The sequence below is a fragment of the Psammomys obesus genome, unplaced genomic scaffold (assembly GCF_907164565.1).
Source record: "Psammomys obesus unplaced genomic scaffold, mPsaObe1.curated_primary_1811, whole genome shotgun sequence".
Lineage (NCBI taxonomy): Eukaryota > Metazoa > Chordata > Mammalia > Rodentia > Muridae > Psammomys > Psammomys obesus.
In genome coordinates, this window is record NW_026590061.1 from 2,506,572 (window position 1) to 2,532,242 (window position 25,671).

General features: G+C 50.4%; 1 protein-coding gene across 1 annotated transcript in view; it reads left to right on the forward strand.

Annotated features, from left to right (window-relative positions):
• Itpr2 (inositol 1,4,5-trisphosphate receptor type 2) overlaps positions 1-25,671 on the forward strand; it is a gene marked incomplete at its 3' end in the record, with an annotated part of 262,276 nt that overhangs the window by 115,175 nt on the left and 121,430 nt on the right. Inside the window, 8 exon segments of the mRNA XM_055605618.1 lie at positions 827-916; positions 1,011-1,136; positions 1,967-2,089; positions 2,832-3,032; positions 5,401-5,652; positions 7,221-7,346; positions 18,576-18,704; positions 20,419-20,539. Of these exon segments, the coding sequence (XP_055461593.1) occupies positions 827-916; positions 1,011-1,136; positions 1,967-2,089; positions 2,832-3,032; positions 5,401-5,652; positions 7,221-7,346; positions 18,576-18,704; positions 20,419-20,539 (1,168 nt within the window).

Consider the following 25,671-nt stretch of genomic DNA (forward strand, 5'->3'; position numbering starts at 1 on the left):
TTCATGCTTGCGGAGGAGGCTGAAGGTTTGTGGTAAGAAGGATCTTCTGTTTCTCTTAGGGGCACTCACGGTAGGCGCACAGTGAGCCTTCACAAACATTTCGGTGCAAGCGTTGCTAATAGGTACCTTTTATACGGTGATTCCAGCAGGTGACATTTAATATGTGCATGCCATGGATTTCCTTCTTAACTGATGTATCAGGGAATCGGAACTCTAATTACTTATCTTTGGTTGCTCAGTATTTTCGTAAGTCTTATGGATACACTAATTTGACAAGTTATTTTAAATTTAATTTCTATTTTTCTTCATTGTCCTGCACACACTTGACCTGTTTCAAGTTTGACTCTTAAGGATGTCGTGGTAACCTGGAAGGGCACCCTAGGGTTAAGCTGGCCTTTCCTTTCTGTCCTGAGCTGCATCTCGCTGCTGTGTTATACTTGCTCCTTCATTCATCATGTGCTTACAGCTTATCATTGATGATAGCATTATGTCTGTGTGCCCTTGATTTTGACAGTTTCCCCTCATACAGAGAATATGAATCTGTGTCTGCAGCGAGTGTACATTCATGCAGGAGTGATAGCCCCAGCAGCCGTCTATTCTAATTCTCCCTCACCAGTGTCCAGCAATGCCACTCACCCAAAACTTGGTTTTGATGAGGTTATGATGATATTCATGGCTTATCGAGCTGAAAAATGTTTAATGCAACAAAAAGTACAAGATTAGCATCTAGGGCAGATCATTGTTTTATAAAATAGCTCCAGGTCCTATCTTTTGTTAAAGCAGTAAGTTGTTACAAACCTAAAATGCACGTTGGTGTTGATTTCAGGAATCCAACCTCTTGAGTCCAGTGCAGGATGGCACAAAGACACCTCAGATCGACAGCAACAAAGGGAACAACTACCGGATCGTCAAGGAGGTGGGCAGCTGAGACCGTTCCGTCTGCGGTCACGTGCGTCGCTTTTCCTTGTGTGTTCCGGTGCCGGCTTAACGCATGCTTCGTCCTTTCACAGATCCTGAGCAGGCTGAGCAGGCTGTGTGTGCAGAACAAGAAGTGTCGCAGCCAGCACCAACGCTTGCTGAAGAACATGGGCGCTCATGCTGTGGTGCTGGACCTTCTGCAGATCCCCTACGAAAAGGTCCGTCGCTCTGCAGTTGGCTGTTGTTTGGAATGTACCGGCAGGCCGTAGAGAGCTTTCTCCTTTCTTAGCTGGTTAAGAGGAAGCTCCCCCACAAATGCCCAGCGTCCCTGGCTCTTTCCTGTTTTCCTGTGCACAGGGGTATGCTTTTCTGCAGCCCTGCCTTAGCCTTGCAAGCTAGGAAGAAGGGTGACAAATTGTCACCTGGTCCCACACACCATGCAGGCCCACGCCATGCCCCGTTGACAAAGTATCTGCTTTAGAAGCGTGCAGCCTCAGGGCTTGGTTGTCCTGTGTGCTTATCTCTCAGTCCTGAGCTGTCTCGGAGTGACAGTTATTTAGAGGAGAGCCTCCCCTTCCTCCTGTGCTGGGAACACGGAAGGATGCTAGGTTTGCACAGGGCTTCCTCACAGGTGCATGCAACTCAGATTTGCGCTGAGGCAGTGGTATGTCTGCCAGGCTCTCCACTGTGAAGGGCAGTGAGTAACTCCTCTGTGCGAAGGGTCTGTTGAAAATACCTCATCCTTCATTGGACTTGTAATTCATGTTTTTGTTAGCATTGGCGGGTAATCAGAAAGTTTGGGAGAAAGAAGGAGAGGGGTTGTGTAACAAGGAAAGGAAGAGTGGAGCAGACAGACAGGAGAAATCAAGAGGCGGTGAGAAATATCTAGAGCATAGAGCCAAGAGGGGACGGGGCAGATGAAATGTGTAGACACAGAGGGCACGAAGGAAGGAGGGGCTGCAGAGGAAAGCGTCCGTGCTCAGGGATGCAGTTTTGTGTAAACCTGTCCTGTGTTTCTTGGTGTCACATCTGGCCCTTTAACCTACAGAATGATGAGAAGATGAATGAGGTGATGGAGTTAGCCCACGCCTTCCTGCAGAACTTCTGCCGGGGGAATCCACAGAACCAAGCTCTCCTTCACAAGCATCTCAATTTGTTCCTGACTCCTGGAGTGAGTACCGTGCTGACCCCTAATGTTTGCCAGGTGTGCAGTAGTGGGAACAGAGTCTCACTGACCTTTGTACACTGTTTCCCTCTTATTCCGATTCACTCCATAAAATGAGTGTTTCCGAAGTCTTTAAGTAATTTGAAAGTTTAGACAAATTTCATCCGGCAGTGGCAGTGGCAGTGGCAGTTTTATTTCTTATATATGAGTTGATGTTAGAGCAAGGAACTGGTTTGATGATAGCATGATGAAGATAAGCGTGAGTTCTGGCATATAGCTCAGAGCTGGATGGCAGAGACGGGAGGGTCCCTGAGGCCTGCCGGCCAGGCAGTGTAGCTGGAATAAGTTTTAGGTTCAGCAGGAGACTTGACCTCAAGGGAGCAACCTGGGGAGCGACAGAGGAGCACAGCCATCCTGCTCTGGTTTCTGCATGTGTGTACGGCAAGCCCACGTGCGCATACCACATTCACGTGGAGTGATAAAAAGTTCACGAGCAGATCTCAGGGAAGAGCTCCGTTGGGATAGTGGATGAAGTGTCGGAAAGAACACGGCTGCCAGTGCACTTGCTGACTTCCTTTCTGCGGCGGAGGCCGATAGTGAGCAGAGTTCTCTCTGTGTCTGGCTGTCACACCAGACAGCCTTGGCAGCTCCTGGTGGCTTCACAGAAGCCGACTGTAGGCAGGGGGTGTAAACGCCCTAGAGTAGAAGGTGGTCTCTTCGCGGTCACAAGCTGTGCTCCTCTGCTCAGCTCCTCGAAGCAGAGACCATGCGGCACATCTTCATGAGCAATTACCACCTGTGCAACGAGATCAGCGAGAGGGTCGTCCAGCACTTCGTGCACTGTATCGAGACTCACGGCCGCCATGTGGAGTACCTGCGCTTCCTGCAGACCATCGTGAAGGCCGACGGCAAGTACGTGAAGAAGTGCCAGGATATGGTGATGACCGAGGTAGGTTCTCAGTGTGCACCTCACCAGCCTCACATAAGCTGTGCTCCGAGATGATGGAGAAGGACCTCGCCAAACTGTGCCTGGAAGCCATTGGCTTTCACTGTGACACTTAAGTTGTCATTTTACACTGGTGCAGTGAAGTAAATCATGACAACATGACTTCATAATTTTCTTAGAGTTTTTTCTTTTGATATGTAACGAATCTGGGTCTGTTATATAATGGATGTTTTTTGTTTGTTTGTTTGTTTGTCTTTTTGACCTTAAAGATATTGTGTGTGTGCATGTGGATATATCTGTGTGCTCACCGTGTACATGTAGGTGCCTGTGGAGGCCAGTAGAGGGAGCTGTATCCCCTGGAACTGGAGTTACACATATGAGCTACCTGAGAAGGATGCTGGGAATTGAACCAGGTTCTCTGCAAAAGCAACAAGTGCTTTTAACCATTGAGCCATCTCTTCAGCTCCTATAATGGATGAAATCTTATGCAATCACAAGATGGTGTTGAATTAACACAATTTTCTTATTTTTAAACTTTTAGTAACAACAGAGTGATGGAGCCCTGATGGCTCCTGCTCTCTTTCTGAGTTACAGTGGAGTGTTCTCTGCCACTGCGATGGTCTTGAAGGACACCACATGAGTTAATAAGATGGGATTGTCAGGGCTTTTTTAGAACAGTGGGAACTGGGTATTTTAAGTGAGGTAAGAGTGTGAGAAACGTGCCTGCGCTCCTTCAGGCGTTGTGCTCTGCTTTGGAAGAGGTTGATATGGGCAGCGAGGCAGTTTCCACCCCCAGCTGCAAGCCTGGTACCCGGGAGATCACGGTGGTCAGGGGAGATTTCCATCGTCATACAGCTCCAGTGAGAGATGGGATGTCTCCATGCTGATTCCGTGTACCACCTAGAAAGCTTAAAAGTCCATCCAGCATAAGGCCTTGAACGTCTGTCTATGAATTATCGTAAAAGTGCCAAGAGCATTGTAAAGTTATACAGTCCACTGTTTAAAAAGCCTGTGTTGGAGCCGGGGAGCTGGCTCAGTCAGTAAGGTGCTGCTGCCTGAGTGTGAGGACCTTGGTTTGGCCCCAGCGCCCATGTAAGAGCTGGGCCCGGTGACGCACCCCTGTAGCCCCATTCTGGGAGAGGCAGAGCAGAATGACCCAGGGCCTGGCCGGCATCCAGTCTCACCGAGTCAGCGGGCTCCAGGGCCGCTGAGAGACCTTATCTCAGAACTAGGGGGGTGATTGCGTACAATGCTTATTGTCGGCCTGCAAGCACACAGTGACCACGCAGCTGCACACATACATTTTCACGAACACACACTCACAAAGCACATGTCTGGAGCACACTAGTTCTTCATTGCCTAAAAATATATCGGAACTAGTTTGACTTTGGAATCTGATTGTCCAGGTAAGGCTCAGATAGAAAAAGAAATGCACAGACACCTCCATGGCATTTATTAAAAGAAATGCTGCTGTGTGTAAGGGAAATGTATAACATTGTGTTAAGACTTAGCCACACCTGGGTACATACATTCTCCCTTTGCTACAGGACTGTCAAGGGGAGCCAATCAGTTAATTGGCTTATTGTTTTAAATGTTACCAATTTAAATATAATAACCAAACTAAAATGTATAAATTATGTGTAACCTGACCAAATATCTCATATCAGGGCTGAAAAATTGGTATCTGTGATAAATAATAGATATAGCATGGTAAATGAAATTTGCTGTCTTACATCCTCCAGCAAAGTACGAAGGGCGGTCATGTCCTGAGTGCCCCACCTGATCATTTCCTCGCCCTCTCAGTTCTCTGGTCTAGTCATTGATGTCTTCCCATTAAATGAGTTTTCTAGATTTTATAATGTTGTATGTACTTGAAGCAATGCACAATTAGTTACTTATATACATTGATTACTAGTGAGGTGAATACTTTAACATTTTATTGTCCACCTTTTTATGATTCATTTTATTTTTGATGTGTATATAAGCATGTCCATCTGTGGGTATTTGCACGTGAATGCACTGCCTGCAGAGGCCAGAAGAGGGCGTCAGATCCTCGGGTCCTTTGCAGGAGCAGGGAGTGCTCCTAACTCCTAAATCATCTCTCTAGTCCCCCGCTTGTCTAGTTTAGTGAAAACAGACTGAGGAGGTCAGATGCTTTGGCTCTCCTGGTGCTGAGATTACAGGTGTGCCCCACCAGGCCTGGCTGTGTCTGCTGCCTGGCTTCAGCAGCATCACCAGCTGTGCACTTGGCATTTGATTCTCACCTTTCCCTCCTCCTGCCCGCATGAGGCCCTGCAGGATCGCCTGTGCCTGCCTGCAGGTGAGTGAAGCCGGCAGAGGTCTGCTATGTGGGGTCTTTTCTTCGTTTCAGTTGATCAATGGGGGTGAAGACGTGCTGGTGTTTTACAACGACAGAGCCTCGTTCCCCATCCTCCTCAACATGATGTGCTCCGAGAGAGCCCGCGGGGATGAGCACGGGCCCCTGGCCTACCACATCACCCTGGTGGAGCTGCTGGCCGCGTGCACGGAGGGGAAGAATGTGTACACTGAGATCAAGTGTAACTCCCTGCTGCCCCTGGAGGACATCGTGAGGGTGGTCACGCATGAGGACTGCATCCCTGAGGTCAGCTCCACCTGATGGCACACCCCTCCCCGAGTACTAGGACCACAGCTCATGTTTACTAGAAGAATTAACTGTACTTAGCTATGTAGTTAGCATCGTGGAAGAGCACAGCAGTGCCCAGGTTTTCTTTGCATGGAAGGAAGGCAGCCCCTTGGCTGGGAACTACAGATGCCTCTTAAGGTCTGCCCGTGGTAGTGGGCTTGCAGATGTCTCTCTTGTAGGTTCTGAGCTTGGAGCAGGGGGCTCGCTGGCGGATCAGCCGTCGATTAGAGAGCCTGGCCTGGTGCTTCGGAGGTTCACGTTAGCCTCTGTGGGTCCAGCTGGTACAGAATGCATGTCTTCCTGAGAGCTGGCCACACCCTCTCTCAGCCTCTTCTGCTTCTATGATTGGGGGGAAATGCCTTATCAGCGGACAGTAACCCACTGAGATCAGTGAGGCGTCCAGACTCGAGAGATTTTAGTCCCTGTTCCAGTTGCTCTGGGCCGTGGCTACACAGTAGTGGACAGAAGGAATATTTTTGTGGGTCGTTAGCGCCTCAGGGTCCTTCATGCCTTGGCAGGTGGGTGAGGTTGAGGGGAGGAAATCCATGGGTGTGGTCCTCTTCAGAGGTCCTGGTCTTGGCCACGCCTGAGTCCACGATTGGCCCTTTCCAAGGACTCTGATTTTCCTGTGTTGGATGGAGTGATTCCACCTCACACCTTCATGAGGGTCTGGTGGCTTCACTTCTGAGAGTCGGTTCTCTGGCTGCAGACGCGGCCATGCATGTCTCTAGCAGAAAGTTGGCTATGTGACTTGTGTTAGCTCTCATGCCTTCCCCCAAGGGGACCAGCTTGGAGGGTAATGGCTAGGCATGGCTTCAGTCATCATCTGGGCTTCTCAGGCAGAGCAGACCTGTCTCCAGTGAGCTCATCAGTGACCGGGCTCATTAGCCACCGTTTCCTAATTGTGTGACTGACTGCAGTCACCACTTAACGTTTACAGCACTCACTTTCCACAGTCTTAAAGTAAAATGTCACTGCCCCTGCCTGCTAGGACTGTTAGAGGGTGAAATTCAGTAAGCAGAGCACGGGAAAGGCTGAGGTGTTTCACGCGTGGTGAACACTGAGCCCTAGCTGCTGTGGACACGCCCTGTGGAGACCAGCCTTGGCACAGGCACCTGCCATGGAGGACTGTTTTTCTAGACTTCGGTGGAGCACTGGGAAGGCGTACAGGCAGGAGCGTGTACCCTTGTTCTGCATGGCCCTGCTCAGAGTCTCGAGCCCTGCAGTGACTCGATGCACACAGCCTTTCCTTTTGAGATCTTCTGACTTCTGAGCCCTCCACGGCTCAAGGGCGATAGGCTTGCCCTGAGTGGAGTTATCATGGTCACAGGCCTCTCTGGGCACAGGGGAGTGGGGTGCTGGAACGCAGGCCTTCCGGGCCGGTGTGGAGCCGCTGCTGAAGAAGGCAGACTGCTCCCGGACAAACGGCCTTCTGTGCCAGGAGCCGCTGCACGTGGCATTTAGTGTTCCAGAGCAGAAGGCGATCGTGAGAAATGAAGCTCGCTTTTGTGCTTGAAACTTTCCAGGTCAAGATTGCATATGTGAACTTTGTCAACCACTGTTATGTCGACACCGAGGTGGAGATGAAAGAGATCTACACAAGTAACCACATCTGGAGGCTGTTTGAGAACTTCCTGGTGGATATGGCAAGAGTAAGTCGGGCACCCTCCCTGCGGGCAAGGCCACGGCGTTGACTGGCCGGGTTTGATCGAGCAGTAAATATCTAGAGGAGATTTCGTAGTTAGCCCAACTACGTTTTGATTCATCTGTTGTTATCATGAAGTTAGGAATGATGCCAGGAGATCATGAGTGATGCTTAGAGAGACAACGTGAACAGACTAGCTGGTGTGGCCTGCTTAGTTTGTGCCTTTATAAATGACCACGTTTGCCTGTTACTAAGTGGGATTTTCGGAGCCTTGCTGCACGGTGAGAGGGACATTTGGCAGAGGCCATTTTCTGCTCAACCTCTTGCTGAGAATGCAGTTAAGGCCACAGATGGAGGAGGTCTCTGGCCTAGAAAGGACCCTGACGACTTTTCTGGGTTCCCCACAGCCCCATGACAGTCTTCCTGGTCTGATAATTCGATCGTCTGACTTTTCACATATGTCCCCAGATCACGTTCACTTTTACTCTGAGTCTCCTTTTATGCTTCCTTTTTTGAAATTGGAAGGTGGCAGGTGCCGGTGGGTGGCGTTTTACAGCTGCTGTCTGGCATGTGCTTGTCAGGAAGACGAGCAGCCATGAGAAAAGGGTACCGTTTGCTTTCCTGCGTTTCCCCTTCTGCATAATGAGTCATCATTAATGCACGAGGACCTTTTCTTTTACATTTTTTCAAACAAGGCTTCATTCCATAGCATAGGTTGGCCTGGAGTAGTCCAGGCTAGCCTCAAGCTCATCCTGCCTCAGCCTCCCAAGTGTTGGGATTACAGGTGTGAGGCACCATACCCAGCTCTATCATTTTAGTTCCAAGGTAATAATCTTTATTTTCTCCTTAAAAGTGACAGGGTGTGAGATTTGAATAGGGTCTTCACTAGGAAAGGTGGTGTGTCCATAGCGCCTTAGACCCCCCTGTCATTTAAGGCTCCAGTTCCGTGCGTGGGCCCTCCTGTTTGCCCAGTGCCAGCAGCTTACACAGGCTTCATCTGGATGTGTGGGGACGGGGGTCAGGGAGACCCTGGAATGGTTGCTGCCTGTTGCTGGTAATTCATGGCCGCACTTTGCTCACTCTGGAGGAAGGATGGCGGGGTACATACCCTGGGACTCGCACTGTAAACTCGGGCGCTCAAGAACACCCCTGGATGCACAGTGGATCGTGTGCTCTTCTGGGCTGGAAGTTTTCCTACTCAGTCAAGGTTTCCAGGCAAAATGTGTTTCCTTTGCTTTTGGTGTGTGTGAGTGAGTTCTTCACTATGTTAAGGTACATACACAGTGAGAGCATTCCTGTTTCACATAATTTTTGTGTGATCAGCTAGAAGTGTCGATGTCCTTTCTTAGGGACGTCCCAGCTAGAGAAACCATCCCATTTCCCCCACAGTTAGCACACATCATTGGTTTATTGCCCCTGGCCTGTGGAAACCTTGTCTCCGACCAGCTCCCAAGTGAGTCCTTGAAGCAAAGGATAATTTCTGGGCTGATGACTGAGCTTAAAATTGCCCGTGCAGGAAGACGCTTAGAGAGATTACAGACAGCTGTGGGGCTGCCTGGTGCCACTGACTGCAGAGAAGCCTGGGAGAGACCAAGGCCACGGTTGGTTGCCGCATCACAGGGCATACAGCTAAAGTGGATTTGATGTTTTTAAAACCAAAGACAGCCAGTAGTAACTGCCTGACCCAGCTGCCCTTGGAAACACTTTCCATTTACGGGATTGAGAGGCTGTGCACGCTTTGTTTCACTGCGTTTGCGTAAGTGGATGATTCGTGTTGTTTATTACGTAAAGGCTGCAGGAGACTTCCTGGAATCCCTGCTGTCTGCTCTGAGCTTCCCCTTGAGGCTGAGCTGGCTCCAGACACCTTCCTTCCTCAGGGATTCTTCTTTGTCCTGCAGAGCAGGGTCTCCCCTTCTGCCTCTGCAGAGAGGTGAAGGAGCTGTTGAAGATGCCCACAAGCTGGGAACAGAAACCACGAGGGCAGCCTGCGGGACAGCTCCCCATGCAGACTGCTGGGCCCTGCTCCCCGGAGTCTCTGACTTGGCACTTGGGAGACAAGACATTTGGAACAAGTCTTAGGTGACACCACATCATTGGTCCTGGGGCTACCCTAGAAAGCCGAGAGTAGGGATTTCGGTGGAATTACTCAGACCAGGGCTCAGCTCCACACTCTGCCATCCTCCCACTGGCTTGCTTATGCTGGGAAAGGTACTGGAAGCATTCTGCCTGAGTTTCCTAACAATAAGTACACCCGCCTGGGCAGGGGCCGTGGGCAGAGATGGTGAGGTAATACACAGCAAGCTCTTAGTACATACTGCACTTTGCAAAGGGCCTGGTGACATTATGTCATTTCCAGGATTATCACAGGCCTATAAGAAGCCTTTTGGGCCGTTTCCGAGCTTCCCCGAGGGCTAAGTGATATTGATGACATAATGACATTGAGAGTGGGGAAAGAGGCTCCTCACACAGGCTAGAGCCAGACAGACACTGCTGGGCGTGCCGGAAGCTGTGCACACATGACGCCAGGCCTGACAGGTGCTAGACGTGTGTGAGGCCAGGTGTCCTAATTAGGGCTTCTGTTGCCGTGAAGAGGCAGCCCTTATAGAGGAAAACTTCTCACTGGGGCTGGCTTACAGGTCAGAGCTTTAACCCATGGTTGTCCTGGCGGGAAGCATGGCAGTGCAGAGGCAGACATGGTTCAGGGGGAAGCTGAGAGTTCAATATCCTGATCAGCAGGCGGCAGGAAAAGAGAGAGACGCTGGGCCTGGCCCAAAAGCTCTAGCCCAGTGACACACTTCCTCCAGTAAGGCCACGCCTCCTCCAAATAGTGCCACTTCCTATGACCCTGTGGAGGCCATTTACAGTCATACCACCATGCCAGGCATGCACGACGTCAGGCACGTGTGAATCCAGATGCCTCGAAGCCTGTGCACACACATGACTTGATATAAACTTGCAGAGGGAGGGAATCAGCCTCAGGTGCCGACAGCCAACTTTTAACGCCCTGGAGCAACTGATGACGTCAGAGAGGAGGAGGAGATGAGCTTCTGTAAGGTGGGCTGAGGGCACCCAGCAGGGCAGGGGTGAAGGAGGCGAGTGGTCAGAGCTTGCAACCTGATGTCCTGTTCTTGGTTCTCAGTGTCTGCCTAGATATTTCCAATAACTATATTTACATGTTTTTCTGCACAATTTAAAGTTTGAAGATTCCTGTATTACCTCGGAGTTTTTCTTGGGTTTATTTTCTAGCCCAGTTTTACACGAGCAACAACAGGAAGTGGTTCAGCTAAGCAGAAATGTCATGTACACCAGGATCCTCCTTGCCAGGCCTGCTTTGAAGTTATAGAATCATTATAGATGGGTCAGGATTTCGCCCCTGGAATCCAGAGACAGAATTTGCCAGCGGATTCTCATTGTTACTGGATGGGAGGAAGGCTTCCCCCTGCCCACAGCAGCCTCAGATACAGCTCTCGTGACTCCCAGGGTTTTGCCTGTGTCCCACACTGGCCCTTTTTTGAGTTGTGTCTGGGGTGCTGTTTCCACATCTTGGAGAACAGCCAAGTGAAGTCCCGATGCCAACAGCCACGTGGGGTTCCCACGGGGGGTTGTCTGTAGTCGTCACTGCCAGGTCTTGGGGTTCTCGGGAAGCCCCAGGAGACACTGAGGTTGTATCTTTCACTTTTCTCTTCATGGGCTTTATCCCTTATACGGGACAAAGACCCAGTGAGACTGTTTAGTGGGGGAAGGGCCTTGTTGCCAGGCCTGAGAATCTGAATTTGATTCCCAGCACACACAGTGGGAGGGAGAGTCCAGGCTCCAGCAAGTTGTTTAATAAAATTTAAAGTATTATAAAAGGACACATAGAAAATCTTTGAACAATAGCTTTTAATAAACTGTGTGTATTGTTTCACGTGGCTGTCCTGTTCTGATGTCCTGAAGGAGACAGGGCCCAGAATACAGTGCAGTACAGCACCAGGGTAAGGCCGGGCTCTCGGGCCCAGGTACATCGCAGTACAGGACGTGAGGGCAGTGGCCGGGCTCTCAGGCCCAGATACATCATAGTACAGGACCAGGGCAGTGGCCGGGCTCTTGGGCCCAGGAAGGCTGTTGTGGTCCTTCGCACCATTAATGACAGCCCACTCTGATCTCTGTTTTGCCATGGCTGAAATTGGTGCTGGCAGGGCAGAAAAGCGTCTCTCCGCTGTGACACCTGAGTGTTGTTGCGGTCAGGGCACTCAGGTCCTTACCCGGAAGCACCTGGAAGGGTGGCGGTGATCGGTGCTGCTCTCAGACCACAGGGTTATGTTTTAAAGATGTTCCCAGCTCTGCCGTCCCTTTCAGGACCTCCCAGCGGCCAGCTGTACTCTGAGAAATGACAGAACAAAATTAGACCAAGAAGTAAATTAGGATGTGTGCCCACGCAGTGCCATGCCAGCATCCCATCAGTCAGTGCGTGACAAGTCAGCAGGCCGTCGCTGCCTTTCCCGCCAGACAGGAGGCGGGCGACAGGCAGAGCTGTCTGTGGAGAGCACACTTGCCCTTGTTCTGTGGTTTTGTAACAGTTGAATTAGCTGTTAGTGCGCGTCACTCGGGTGTCCCTTTCACGTGGCCCCAGCAGCTAGCACGGCAGGGACTGCACACGAGGCTCCATAGCTTTGGTCCTCTCCTGGCACCTCTTCCTCAGCTGTGGGTTATGGGTCCCTCCAGTGTCTGTACTGGATGACAGTGATGATGCCTGCACCGGAGGCTGGGCTTCTCTGATGGCTGGATGGTGCTTCTCATCCTTCATCATATGCTCTGAGCTTCATATCAGCGGCTGTCCCCCCCCCCCCGTGTGTGTGTGTGTGTGTGTGTGTGTGTTTGTATGCGCGCATGCTAATGTGAATGCAAGGCTGTGTGGAGGTTAGAGGTCAACTGGGGGTGTCACTTTAGAGGAACCATATATCTTAGTTTTTGAGGTACGGGTCTCTCCAAGCACCTGCCTGTTTCTGTCTCCTCTTCTCTGGGATTACTCCCATGTGCCCCCGCACCAAGCTGCATTTGTTCTGTCCCTTTAAATGTGTTCTGGAGCTTGGACTCGGGTCTTTCTGCTTGAAAGGCATGTGCTTTGCTGACTGGGCTAGCTCTAGCTCCCAGTTCCTTCATGTGTCCCTGCCTGTCTCCGTCACGTCTCTCCCCCACCGTACTGGCCCCTTGACTGGTCCCTCTGTGTCTTCTCAACTGTGAAACACTGAGGTATGGCAGAGTATGGCAGACCTTGGGCTCGATCCCTCACTCTCTGAGGCACTCGCTTCCTGGGATCAGCAACTCTCAAATCTGGTCCCAGGTTGGCTGAAGCCTAGGCGCTTCTCTGACGTCTGTTCTTGAACGTTTCATGGCATCAGCAGTTAGCTGTCTGATGTCAAACTCTTTATTCATGCTCTGCTGAAAACTTGCCCCTTCTCAAGGGGTGAGCATGTTAGCAAAGGGGAGTTCCAAAGCTTGCTCTGTGCATGCAGGCGGCCATTTTGGCAGCATTTGCAAATACACCCTAAATCTGATCCTCAGCAAATGTAGCAGATTCTAAGATAGTCTAAGTTTGACTAGTTTGAACGCTTACATCATAATTATCCACAAGGAGGGAGAGAAGCTTTCTCTCTCTCTCTCTCTCTCTCTCTGTGTGTGTGTGTGTGTGTGTATGTGAGGGTTGGATCATGGCACTCCTTTGCTGAGACCCTCCAAGGACTTCCTGCCCTTTCTGCACCTTCTCTCACTCCTCTGTGGCACCCCATTGTCCTGTTGTCCTCCTGGCTGTCTCTCTGTCCTGTTTGCACTGGTCTTAGCACCTTTGCCTTCTCCTGAGAGGCTTGGCCCTAGGTCTTCTCTTTCTCTTATGTCAGATCCTGATTTAGTTATTTTTATTTGTGTCCCTGGGGGGCAATGTCGGGCATAAACACCTGAAAGGCGGATTGATTTTAGCCCACAGCTTTGCAGGGTCCTCCATTACAGGGGAGGAGGCGTCTGTCCTCTTGTGACAGATAGGAGGCAGGGGAAGAAAGACCAGAGGGGACAAGAAAGAGCCTTGAGTGACCTACTTCCTCCTGCTGGGCTCCACCGCCTGGTGCTACCACCAATGGCAATGGAGAGTTAGTTCATATTTGAATATTTCATATTCAAACTTCTACTCCATTCGTGGCCACCTCCCATGAGATGCACACATTCAACCCTCTCTGAGAGTTTCCATCGCCTTGGTAGTTCCAGTGTTCAAGAGTCTGAATGCAGCCTCCTCTGAGGCCCAAGGGAAACTAAGAAGAGTCAGTGTTGCGCACTGAACTATGGCGGCATAGAGTTTATGCTCCCATACGGTGGGAAGAGGTGATCAGTCAGGAACCGGTGACCCGGGCAAGACGGAAACACCTCTGCGAGCACCGGGTCCTGCAGCTGTGGTTCTGGTTCAGGGCACGTGTGTGGCAGTGAGCTGTGGATTCCCAGGGTGGGGAGGCCCCACCCTGCAGACTTGCCCACCCATCTCTCTCTCTTGGGTTACTGCTGATGATTTGCTCCTCAGATGGAGCTGGTACCTCCAACATCCTTGGGTCTCTGGAGAGTCTCAGGTTTCCACAGCTCCAGGTGCTGGCAGTTGAGGAGCTGCCTGCAGAGATCATGCCACCATACAGCATTCCTGACTTCCTGCTTCTCTCTGAAATCTGGGTGAAGGCTCCACAGCTCTGTAACTTTCCCATGCTTCATGCTTACAAAGGTTGAGGCTGGAGCCCGCCACCAGCTTGAGCAACAGCCAGGAGCCTGCGGACTGTGGGCACAGGGCCCTCCCAGTGCCTGGATGTCACGGTGGGCGAACAACCGTATAGCCTGGTTCTGTCAGGTGTGGCCGCAGCCCTCTCATCTTAAGGGAGTCTGTGAACGTTTTCCGCGTTTGCATAACAAGCTGGTGAACATTTTCTGATTTCCTGACAGCCCTCAAGATACTACCGTCCCCATGCAAAGTACAGAGCATTTAAAAGATGATCTTGTCCACATTTCTGTCTTGTTGCTGTGTGAATCCTCTGACAAAAGCAGCGGAAGCGAGATGGTGCTTTCTCTGTGGCACACTTCCAGAGGGGCAGAGGCCGTTGTGGCAGGGAAGGTGCGGTGGAGGGAACGGGTGATCCGCTGAGCACACTGCATGCACACTCAGGAAACACCGGCACACAGCCAGGAGGCAGAGCTGTAAGGAAAACGCCAGGCTTTGACCGCGGACAGCAGTTCTCAGTCTGGGTCTGGACCTGGGATCACACATCACAGGCTCACATCACCATTCCAAGCGGTAGCAGAATTAGTTATGAAGCAGCGATGAAAGGATGTTCTGGTCAGGGTCACCACACCGCGAGGCACTGTACTAAGGGGTCGCAGCGTCAGGGAGGCTGGGAACCGCTGCTCTCTGATCTTCCTCCACAACAAATAGCACAGCAGGGGACCTCAAGAGCTCGTGGGGGACATCTCTCATTGAAACCGAAGTGGCCTCTTGTAATCTATGAACCCCACTTCCTGTGACCCTACTCAAGCTGCTACTTTTCTCACCAAACCACATGCTTTCAAAAAAAAATTTTTTTTCCTGTGTGTAGCCTTGGCTGTCCCGGGTGTAGACCAGGCTGGCCGAAAACTCAGAGATCCACCTCTGCCTCTGCCTCCCAGAGTGCTGGGATTACAGGTGTGTGCCACCGCGCCCGGAGACTGCTTTCCAGATCCTTCTGCTCTGTTTTGTTCCCACTTTTAAACTACAGATCAGTGTGGCCATCTGATGGCCACATCTGGTCATCTCATGCTACCTCATGTGCGCCAAGGGGAAAGATCTGCTCGGCTCGTGGTTTCGGGGCTTCAGTCTTGCAGCAGGAAGGCACGGCAGGCACAGTGGCCCTCCTGTCTGCGCCTGCTGGCTTTCTCCTTTTCCTCCTTTATCCTACCCTGCTCCAGCCTGAGGCATGATGCCTCCCACACTCAGGGCGGGGCTTCCTTGTAGTGAGTTAGAACAGAGTGGAGGAGGCGGCACACACAGGGGAGAAGCTGGCAGTGGAGCAGGACAGCCGCCAGTGAGCAAGCAGAAGCAACTGTGCAGTGTGCCGAGCTGACAAACGCTGCGGGTCAAGGCATCGAAGGCCGTTCTGTGCGGTTGAATTGCTCACACAGAACAGATGAATGGGATGGTTACATGAACATCCAGGCCTACTAACAGTGTGTACTAGTTGACGCACACCTAGGCACGCCTGTGTATTTAGAGGATCTTAACTGGGCGAGTGCCTCCAGTGCCGCAGGTGATCAGCCCAGCTTGCGGGCGTGTCTGTGGGCATCCTCTTCCTTAATGATTGATGTGGGAGGGCCCAGCTCCCTTCAGGCAGGGCCACCCATGGCAAGTGGTCCTGAGTTGAAATAAGAAATCAGGCTAAGCAAGCAATGGACAGACAGCTGGTAAGTGGCACCCTCCATAGTCTCTGCTTCAGTTCCTGCTTCTAGGTTCCTGCTTTGAGCTGTGCCCTGGCTTCCTTTCCTGACAGACTATGTGACCTTTTCTTCCCTAAGTTGCTTTTGGGCAGGGTCTTTATCACAGCAATAGAAAACAAATCAAGAAACAGTGCAAGGAATAGGAAACAAAATAATTTTAGGAATCAGTAAACTGACAGATGGAGTCATAAATTGCAGGTGCAGCAATTATTTCCAGCAGGAAACACAAGGCACATTCTGGGAGGTATGGTCAGGGTCAGAGGATGTGAGAAGGCCTAGGTGAGCAGTCAGGCGTTAATAATAAGGCAGAAGTGTTGGCACCCAGAGGCCAGAGAGGCTGGGGAGGGCAGCATTCGGGGGACTCGGAATCCACGAAGCAGAGCTGTGGAGGAGGTGGCTCCAGACAGCACTGGAGCCTGTGCAGGGAGATGGGATAGAGGCAGAGGAAAACAGGTCTTTCTCCTCTCTGTGCTGGGCAAGCACCCCTAGCTAGCGGAACCCAACCAGCATGGAGGCAAGAGCTAACTGGTGTTCATGAGGGCCGTCCTGTGTGTCCACAGGGACCAGCCTGCGTTACAGAGTTATCTGAGGAGCAGTGGGGCCTGGGGTGGGGCTCTGTCTTCACTCCCTCACCTCACGATTTTACCTATTGATGAGTTATCTATCTCTAGAAAATACTTCGCTGAAAAGCCTGTGTTGGCCAAACCGTGTGGACTGATTCCTCTCCAAGATTCCGAATAGCAACATTCTCACTTTGCATCTTTCACTGGTCCTACCCAGGCCAGCCAGGAAGTGGAGGAGCCTCTTTCTTATTGACACAAAATAAAAGAAGCCATAGATATGAAATGAAAATAAATAATAGTGTATAATTCTTAATGATCACCAATGTTAATGAAAGGAAGAAAGAATGAATGAAAGGAAGAAAGAAAGAAAGAAAAGAAAGAAGAAAAATAACCACATAAAAACTATCAGGAAGGAGATGACTAAAGATGACTTGTAGTTTTGATAATGTTGTCCTCAGACTAATTTCAAAAGTAGATTCAAGTATGACATACCCTGAAGTGATAGGAATAACACAGGCTTTTCCAGTGAGAGGCCAGGTAATAGGAACACATAGGTATATTTTCTAGGAACGATCTTCGGTCATTAACACATGCAAACCCATTGAAGCTTTAAAAATACACGTCTCATACAGAACAAAAGATCATTTGGTACGTTATTTTGAGACACTTCCAACCTTTGTTTTTTATTAAGGAATAAAATTTAAAACTGGATAAATAAATCTATTAGTTTTTTTTTCTTTTTGATAATTTTTCAAGGTTACACCGAACCCCTTTTTGTTCTGAGGACGCTATATCAGTGTGTGCCATTTACAGAGGAACAGAAAATGAACTGCACAGACGGAGGGGTTAGAGTAATCACATCTGCCCTCCCTCCCATCCACACATCTAACTCTGGTATCAACAGTCCTGTTTTCCAAGCCAGAAACTCTGGAACATGTGGTTTGAGAAGGGAAATTTCCTCTCTTTTGAATTTGTGAAAAGTTTTAGGGTGGTATCAAATTAAGTCATATAGCCTTGTTCTTTTGATGAAGTGCCTTATTGAAAAGTAAAAAACTTTACAGAAAACTTTGGGTTGCCCAGGGCCATGTGGAACACGTGGCCGCCATCCCTGGCCTCTCAACCCTTTGTTCATATTTGTTTTCGTTGCCTAGGTTTCCAGGCTTTTCTCAGACCCTCCTCACCCCTCTCTTCTTCTGTGTCCATATTTCCTGTGTGTTTTCAATCACAACCCTTCGCTTTCGAAATTTGTCAGTCTGACATTTGGAAATAGATTTTGGCAAAAGGTCCTCATTCCGGTCAGATCTAAGAAGCAGGGCAAGGCGGGTGCTCCGACCCAGCTCCAGGGCCCGGCCTTGCCCTCAGGCTGCCAAGGCAAAGGGCATACCTCGACCCCACCCCTCCTTTCCGAGACAGGGTCTCGTCTCTCTGTGTAGCCTGGGCTGTCCTGGAATCACTCTGTAGACCAGGCTGGTCTTGAACTCCCAGCGATCCGCTTGCCTGTGCGTTTCTGAGTGCTGGGATTACAGGCTTGCACCACCACATCCAGCTTCTCTGTTAGCTGCTTTTCTTGTTTCTGTGATGGACTGCCCAAGAAGCAGCTGAGAAAGGGGGGGGGCTTACCTCAGCTCACCAGGGTGCAGAGGGGCACACCGGCAAGCTGGGTTGTCCTCTCACACCTTGGCCAAACAGGAAACAGGAAAGCCAGGAAGTGGGGGGAAGGTCTACTTCCCATGCGCCCAGGGGCCCTGGGCCGGCACCTGCTGCTGACAGCTCTGCACACACATCCATTCGCGTATGTAAAGCCGCCGGAGACGGTTCTGCAATCCGCAGCAGCGTGGAGGGTAACCGTGGATGGCCACGCAGACGTGGCGGCCAGGGCCCAGCGGGGGACGGTGCATCCGCAAATGCCAGCACCTCACGGCTGGCGCTGAAGCCCCTCCCCATGGGCCCGGGCCGTGAGGAGAAAATATACGCACACGCGGTCGCCACGGTTCTTCTCCATCTCAAGACGACTCTCTCCTCCCTGGCTTCCTTGCCGAGCAGAAGTGGTTCTGATCGGTCAAGCATGGGCACCTCGGGAGGGCTCAGGGGGCAAAAATGAAGACCGAGCTAGCCCGGGCCGGGGGACCGCTTACCCGGTGCCTCGTAGACGGCTCCCGGCGCGGGTTCTAACGCAGACTCTCGCTTTGCCGTCTCTCCAGGTGTGCAACACCACCACGGACCGGAAGCACGCCGACACCTTCCTGGAGAGGTGCGTAACCGAGGCCGTCATGAGCATCGTGAGCGGCTTCTTCAACTCGCCCTTTTCAGACAACAGCACCAGCCTGCAGGTGCGGAGCGGAGCCGAGGGCGTGGAGGGGCGCAGGGCGCGGGGCAACCAGGGCGGGGGGTACCGGGGGTGCAGGGCGCAGGACCCGCGGCGCCTACCGCCTCGGCCTGCAGCCTGGCTAGGAAGTTCTCACACTCTGGATAGCCGCTTGTCTTTCTCCCACTGGAGCAGACTTCATTCTGTGGCTCACGCACGGCATCGCTCACTCCCTCACGGTAACGTGGGGAGTAGGTTCACGATGACCTTGCGTGTGTACAGCCTCCAGTTTTCTCACAGCCGCCGTCTCCTCTCTTCTTTCAGTTCCCGTGTCTTCTGTGTGTTCTCTTGGCTCTTAGCATGTACATTTTGCCTGTTCTGACCACCTTGAAACCTGTGCTTTAGCCAACAGTCCAGCTTAGGCATCATTTAATCAGATCAAAGATCAGAGGCCCCGCCCCCACTGGTCACCCCATCTCCAGCGAGATTTTCCACAGAGAAGCCTCCTCTTATAGTTAAATCTGTGCCCTGTTCCCAGCACTCCCGGGCATTCCCTGTGGATGTGGAGCTGGGTATTGAAATAATGGCTGATTGTCCAGGTGGGCGAGCACCCGGCCCAGCCGCCAGGCCTGGTGATTTACCCTGAGGCTGGCATAGTGAGAGTCCTGTACGAGGCTTAAAAACACGTGAAAATATCTATACTTCCCAGCCTTAAATGTCCACAGATAAGGAAACAGCAAACTGTACCATGGCTTATCTGTTGGGTGGCTTATTAAAACTCATGTTTCCAAGAAAATGAATGGCTTAGGAAGGTGATTCTCACCATCGCAGCCTCACAGAACTGCGTTGAGTATCGTCTAGCTGGGTGTGTGTGAAGAACACACAGGCTCAAGCCGTGCATCTGTGAGTCCCCACCTGCAGCGCGCAGGCCTTCAGCCAACGACGTCAGAAAAAGCCTGTGCTGACCGTGTACAGCTTGGTCGTTTTTCTCTGAACGCAGTGTAACGACCCTCGCACAGTCCTTACGTTTACTGGGGATTATGAGTCGGGTACGCAGGTTAATGGGTTCCCCGCGTGGCTGAGGTCTGGCATCTCTTTAGCTGTCAGTTGGTGTGAGGGATGGCAGTTTAACATACATTGGTGTTCTCCACATCCAGCTTGGGAGCGGCCTGTCAGCTCCAACAGGTAGACCCTTGAACTCGCTAGGTTTGTTTATTTTTTCTCATCGGGAATATAGTTAGAGGGATGAGGAGGGGCAAAATGCTTGCTGCAGAGACAGAAGGACCTGAGTTTGAATTCCGTAGCACATTACATACAAGCTGGACACTGGGCTGGTCCTGTGCAGGTCAGAGACAGGTGGAGCTCAGGCCAGTCGGGTCTAGCCAAAAGAAGAGACGTGGCCCACCAAGATAAGGTGGAAGAGTTACAGAGGAAGCTGGTTGAGGTCAGCCTCTGACCTCCACACATGCACGCATGCACGTGCGTATACACACAGATACATGCATATAGTGAAAACACAAGCAATCAATTTTCTGTCCTGCCTGGATGTTTCCTCTGCTGTTGGCACACCAGACATTTTTGTGGAGTTAGGTGTTTTTGAGTGGCACTGAAGCACAGAATGCCTCGTGGCCCTTGATTCTGTAGTCCTGTGTGCTGTGTCCCCTCAGCCCCTCTGGTGTGTGTGGGTTTGGTGGACCATGGCTTGGGGGCACAGAGTGACCGCTTTCCTTCTTTTCCAGACCCACCAGCCTGTCTTTATCCAGCTGCTGCAGTCTGCCTTCAGAATTTACAACTGCACCTGGCCCAGCCCGGCCCAGAAGGCCTCGGTGGAGTCCTGCATCAGGGCCCTGGCGGAAGTGGGTAAGTCGGTGTCCCGTGACCTGTGCACGCTTCCCGGGGTGACTGGGCCTGTGCTACCTCACAAAGGAATGAGACCAATGAGAGGGGTTTGTGGTTTATTTATTTATTTTTAAGTTGAAGGACAATGTTCAGCAAGCGAGTCTCAGCATGGCAGGTTTCTAGAAGAAAAATGTGTTCATGTCTCTCAATGTCAGTGTAGAATTATTGCATATGATATTCAGTGTGGCTAAGTGAGAGTTTATGAGACTGAGTGAGCTAGTCATCTTACTTTTAATTGTGGAATCGTCTTAGTACTAATGGTCTGACGGGGTTAATATCTTTTACGGCGATAGGTGTTTTTGAGGGTGTTTTTAGTATCCGGATTTGTATAAAATCTTCATCATTTAACGGCCTGTTACACACTGGATGCTTCAAAATTATAAATGAAATGGAGGGAGGGATTTAAACTAGGGGGGAGTGAGTGAGATAATTCTCATAAATGCCCCGCATAAGGCACGTGTGTAGTTGTGTATTAATGAATATGCAAGCTTTTGTGTACAGTAGGTGTGTTTATGTGTTTTATGTGTGTGAATGCAGGCACGTGCACTCACGGCAGAGGACATCAGGTATCCTCCTGGCCTTCCACCTTGCTGTTGGAGACACTCTCTCTGCTGTTTCCCGCTGCCTCCCTCCTTGCTGGAGGAATGCTGGGGTTCCGGGTGCACCCTGCTGCCCTGGCTTTGGGTGGCTCTGAGGTCACGCTCAGCTCTCAAGCTTGTGGCTGAATCGTCCCTCCAGCCTTTGTGTAGATTAATTATGGGTGAAGAGGAACAGGGAAGGAGAAGAAACACAGGCTTGGATGGACAGAAAATAGAAAAATATTAAGAAAAGGAACGTAGCACACGGCTGTTGGTGCTGGCTCCCTGGCTTCTGCCGTGGTCACAGCCACTGCTGATGTTTATTGAACAGTTGCCACTACCAAGGCCCAGCTCTTGGTAGTTTACACATTTGACCTTTGATAGGTCCTTTGATTGTTTGTTTTTCACAGTTGAGGAGACAGTTATCTTGGCCAACACGCGTGTGTGCTTAGCAAATGTGCAGCAGACAATAAATGACTTAGCTAAACGTAAGCATTAAATGTCTCTAGTCAGTCTGTGACCTGACCTGAGGGACGCTGTCATAATAACACCCAACCGTGGGACCGATTTGAAGGAAATGAAGAGTCAGTTATAATCTAGGGATGTTAATTATTACTTCAGGTGTTAGTAAAATAGTCAGTCTAGGGAATTAATTCTGAATAAGGATTCTACTTATAAATAGGTGGAATAAATAATTACAGATGAAATTTCTCCTTTGCTTGCTTCGTTGGCATGTGTGCCCTTGGCTGGGGCCTCCTCCCAGGGGCTGTCCTGGGGGAGAGCACTGGCTCAGGTGCCTCCTTCCCGTCTGTCGCTGGCTCCTGCTGCCCTTGCTGGCTGCTGCTGGGGGTGGGGCTGTCTTCCTCAGCTTGTGCCCCACCCCCGAGGTGCTAGTCCTCTTTAAGGTTAACGCTTAGGCATTCAGTGTTGTCACAGTATTAGGAAACCTTTTCCACGCCGTGTTTACGGTTCTTGTTTTCATCGTAGCCTCTGGCTGCATCTGGGGTCACCGCTGCACGGAGACCCTCACCTATACCCCGAGGCTGGCTGTCCCTGGGGGCCTCCTCACTCAAGCTCTGACCATCTGCGCTCAGTCCTGCTGTCCAGGCCTTCAGCTCCTTGCTGGGCTCCCTGTGGGCTGGCCCATGGTTGCTTTCATCATGTTCCTTCACTGAGCTTCTCCTGAAGTGTTCAGATCCGAGACTCCACAGGGGAGAGTACTGCCCCCTCACCCACATCTGCTGGCCCTCAGCAGCATGTAACTCCAGCCTCGGGACCAGACGGCCTCTTCTCTTCTGGCCCCATGGGCACTGTACTCACATACACAAATTCACACATAAACACATAGAAACTGTAGTTAAAAATAAATCCTAAAAAAAGACATTCCTAGAAACCTGTCATCATATAATATCATGTAGCATGCCACCATCATTGTGACACCACATAATCCCATCAAATCACATCATGTCACATCATATCAACTATCCTGTCACAGCCTATCATCATGTAGTATAGAATTATCGTGTCATTTTGTTTATATCTTTGTGTCATATCACACTATCAAAGATGCCATTCGATAAAACGAATGTCTTCACTGTTTCACGTCGTGCCGTGTTCTATCCCCGCGTATATGGTGCCATTTACTGCACTGTATCGTATTGTCAAGTTACGTTACAATTGTGCATCACATCATATCATATCACCTCCCCTCGTTAGACTGTACCCTGTCCCAGACCATCATGTCATGTTGTATCATCAGGTCATGGCTATCGTCATATATACTATGTCAGATATCATACAGTATCACACACCATCATATATATCCTATCATATGTCACCATATCATATTGTATCAAGTCATATGTCAGATCTTCATCTCACACAATATCATATACTATCATGTCATATTATCGTATTACATTGTTATATCATACCGTGGCGCCATGTTATTCAGTTATGTCATGTGTCTTCATCATGTCCTGTTATCAACATACCATGTTATCATCTGTATGCATATTGTATCATTTTGTATGATCATATCACTATCACACATCATCACGTCATTCCTTATTATAATCATAGCACGTCTTCGTATTACATATTCATAGTGTCGTATCATCAGATCCTTTATACCGTTTTACGCCGTGTCACATCATTATCATACCCATGTCATCGTATCTTCATAGCTCATGTTCAGTCATGTCATAAGGCCCCTCCTAGTCCTCACTGCTTGTTTCTCATTCATAGTGGAGACTCGGATCAGGGACGTTGCTGTATCTGTCATCAGGGCCTGGAAATCTGTTTCTGATAAGCAGGATAGTAGACGTATTCGTTACTTGCTCACCACTGTGACAGAATGCTTGACAAGAACAGCACAGGGAAGAAAGCACTCCCCGAGTGTGTCTGGCTGATATTTGGAGGGCACAGCCCCTTGTGGTGGGCACAGCATGGTGGCCACAGGAGCCTGGGGCAGCTGGTCGCCTTGCACCCGCAGAGACACATGAGTGCTGACGCTGAGCTCACCATCACGGGGACCCCAGCTCGTGCAGGGTGGGTCCTGCCTTGGCAGAATATCTGGAAACACCTTCATGGCCACGCCCCAAGTGTCAGTAAGTGTTGCTCGCTGTGGTTCACAATGAGACGTTAACCGTCACGAGCGGGATGTTGGCTTATGGTGGTCTGTGGACTCCAGTGACGCTGCCTGGGCTAGAATCAAAAGGCAACGTGACGACAAATTTGGGTTAAAGTTCAGGTTAACTTGTGTATGATTCTAGGATCATGTGTCCCTCACAGTACAAAGCAGAGTTCCTGTGGTCTAGTGGAGCTTGGGGCTTCACAGACAGACAGGACGGAGGAAGGCGGAGGCTGGGTGGAGAGCAGACCGGCTGCTTCAACGCTTCCCTCTGTGCCCAGGAAAACAGGGACATGCACAGCATGGCAGTGGAAACAGACCTGTTTCTGGGCCCAGTCAATTTCCCCTTCTAGTTGGGGCAGGTCTCCTGAGACACCAGGCAACCTAGCCTGCCAGTGTGGCCTCCGGGGACCTTAGTCCTGGGATCAGTGTGACACTTTACTGCCCAGATACACATCATTTCTGCTTCAGCTTTTTTCAAAATGCATAGCAACACTGAAATATGGCAAGGTTGGGGAAACTGTGTCTAAGGCCTTTTGATGCATTTATGAGTTGGTAAACACATCCCTTATAAATGCAAATGTCAGTTATAGTTCACATGTGTGAAACACCTGTTTCTCAAGCACTATTAGCTCAGCCTGTCATCAAAAATCCTTCATCGCTTGTGCGCTGGTTCCGAAAGAGAAGACAGTAGGCAGGCTAACTCAGCCCCTCCCTCCCTGTGAGCCATAAGCTCTTGCTGAGTAAGGCCACGGGAGCCCTAGGTGCACTTGGTAAGATCTGCCTCAGTTTACCCATCCCTGTAAAACACACGGCAGGAAGGCCTCCAGCAAGCTCATCTTTGAAAGACCTCCATATCATTTCCCTCAGGAAAGACTTCTGTCCATGTGTTTCCTATTGGCCTGTGATGGGGGAGAGGGGTAATCCCAGGGGGTTGGTTGGCCACACCCTCAATCTTCCACACAGAAATTACATGAAATGTCTTCTACAAATGCTTTGCCTGGTGAACACAAACTTCAAGCCAATAATTCTCAAAATGAGAGAAATGTAGAAAGCATTAACCCTTTAGAAAGTCTGCCTTAAATAAATGTCCATTTTAACCTTCTGGGCATTGTAGTGAGTAGTTTAAGGAGTGTGCCATAATTTCCTCTTGTAATTATGGCTTTAAATCTTGATTATTAGCTCCAGGATGGAGTGCTTGCCTTCTGTGTGCGGGACCCTTGCGTCCATCCTGAACAACGCAAAGCCCAGAAACCCAAATGTGGAATCAAACAAAACAATCCTCCTGAACTCCATTGCTTTATATAAAACATTAAATTGGAATAAGTTATAATACAGGATATTGTCTTCAAAACATTCCATTTACGAACTTGACTGTTTAATGGCTCCTCCTTATCTGGAAAGTGTTGCAGTGAAGCAATCTACTCTGTTAGGCCACACGTGCCCATAATCCCAGTGCTGGGAGGCAGAGGCAGGTGGACCCCTGGGGCTCCCTGGCCATCCAGCCTGGCCTCCCTGCCCAGTTCCGGGCCAGCGAGAGACCCTGTTTACTGAAAGGACATGGAGTCTGAGGAGCTATTGGCCAGGATTTGTGTCGGAGACTTGAGCGTGCTGGAGAGCAGGTGATGCTCCCTCCCGGCTGTCTCCTCCTGCAGCTGTTCTGGTTCTGACGGGCTGACAGCCAGCCCGTGTTCTACTGTGCTTTCTCCCTCTGCCGTCTCTCCATACCTGTCAGCGTACATCTCAGCGTTTATCCACGGCGCCTATCACCACGCTGTATGTGTGTTCAGAAGCTTTGCTCTGGCAGACACCGTCAGTGACTCCACTCGTTCAAACCGTTCATGTAACATGATTTTTAATGCGTTATAATTAGAAAGAGATTT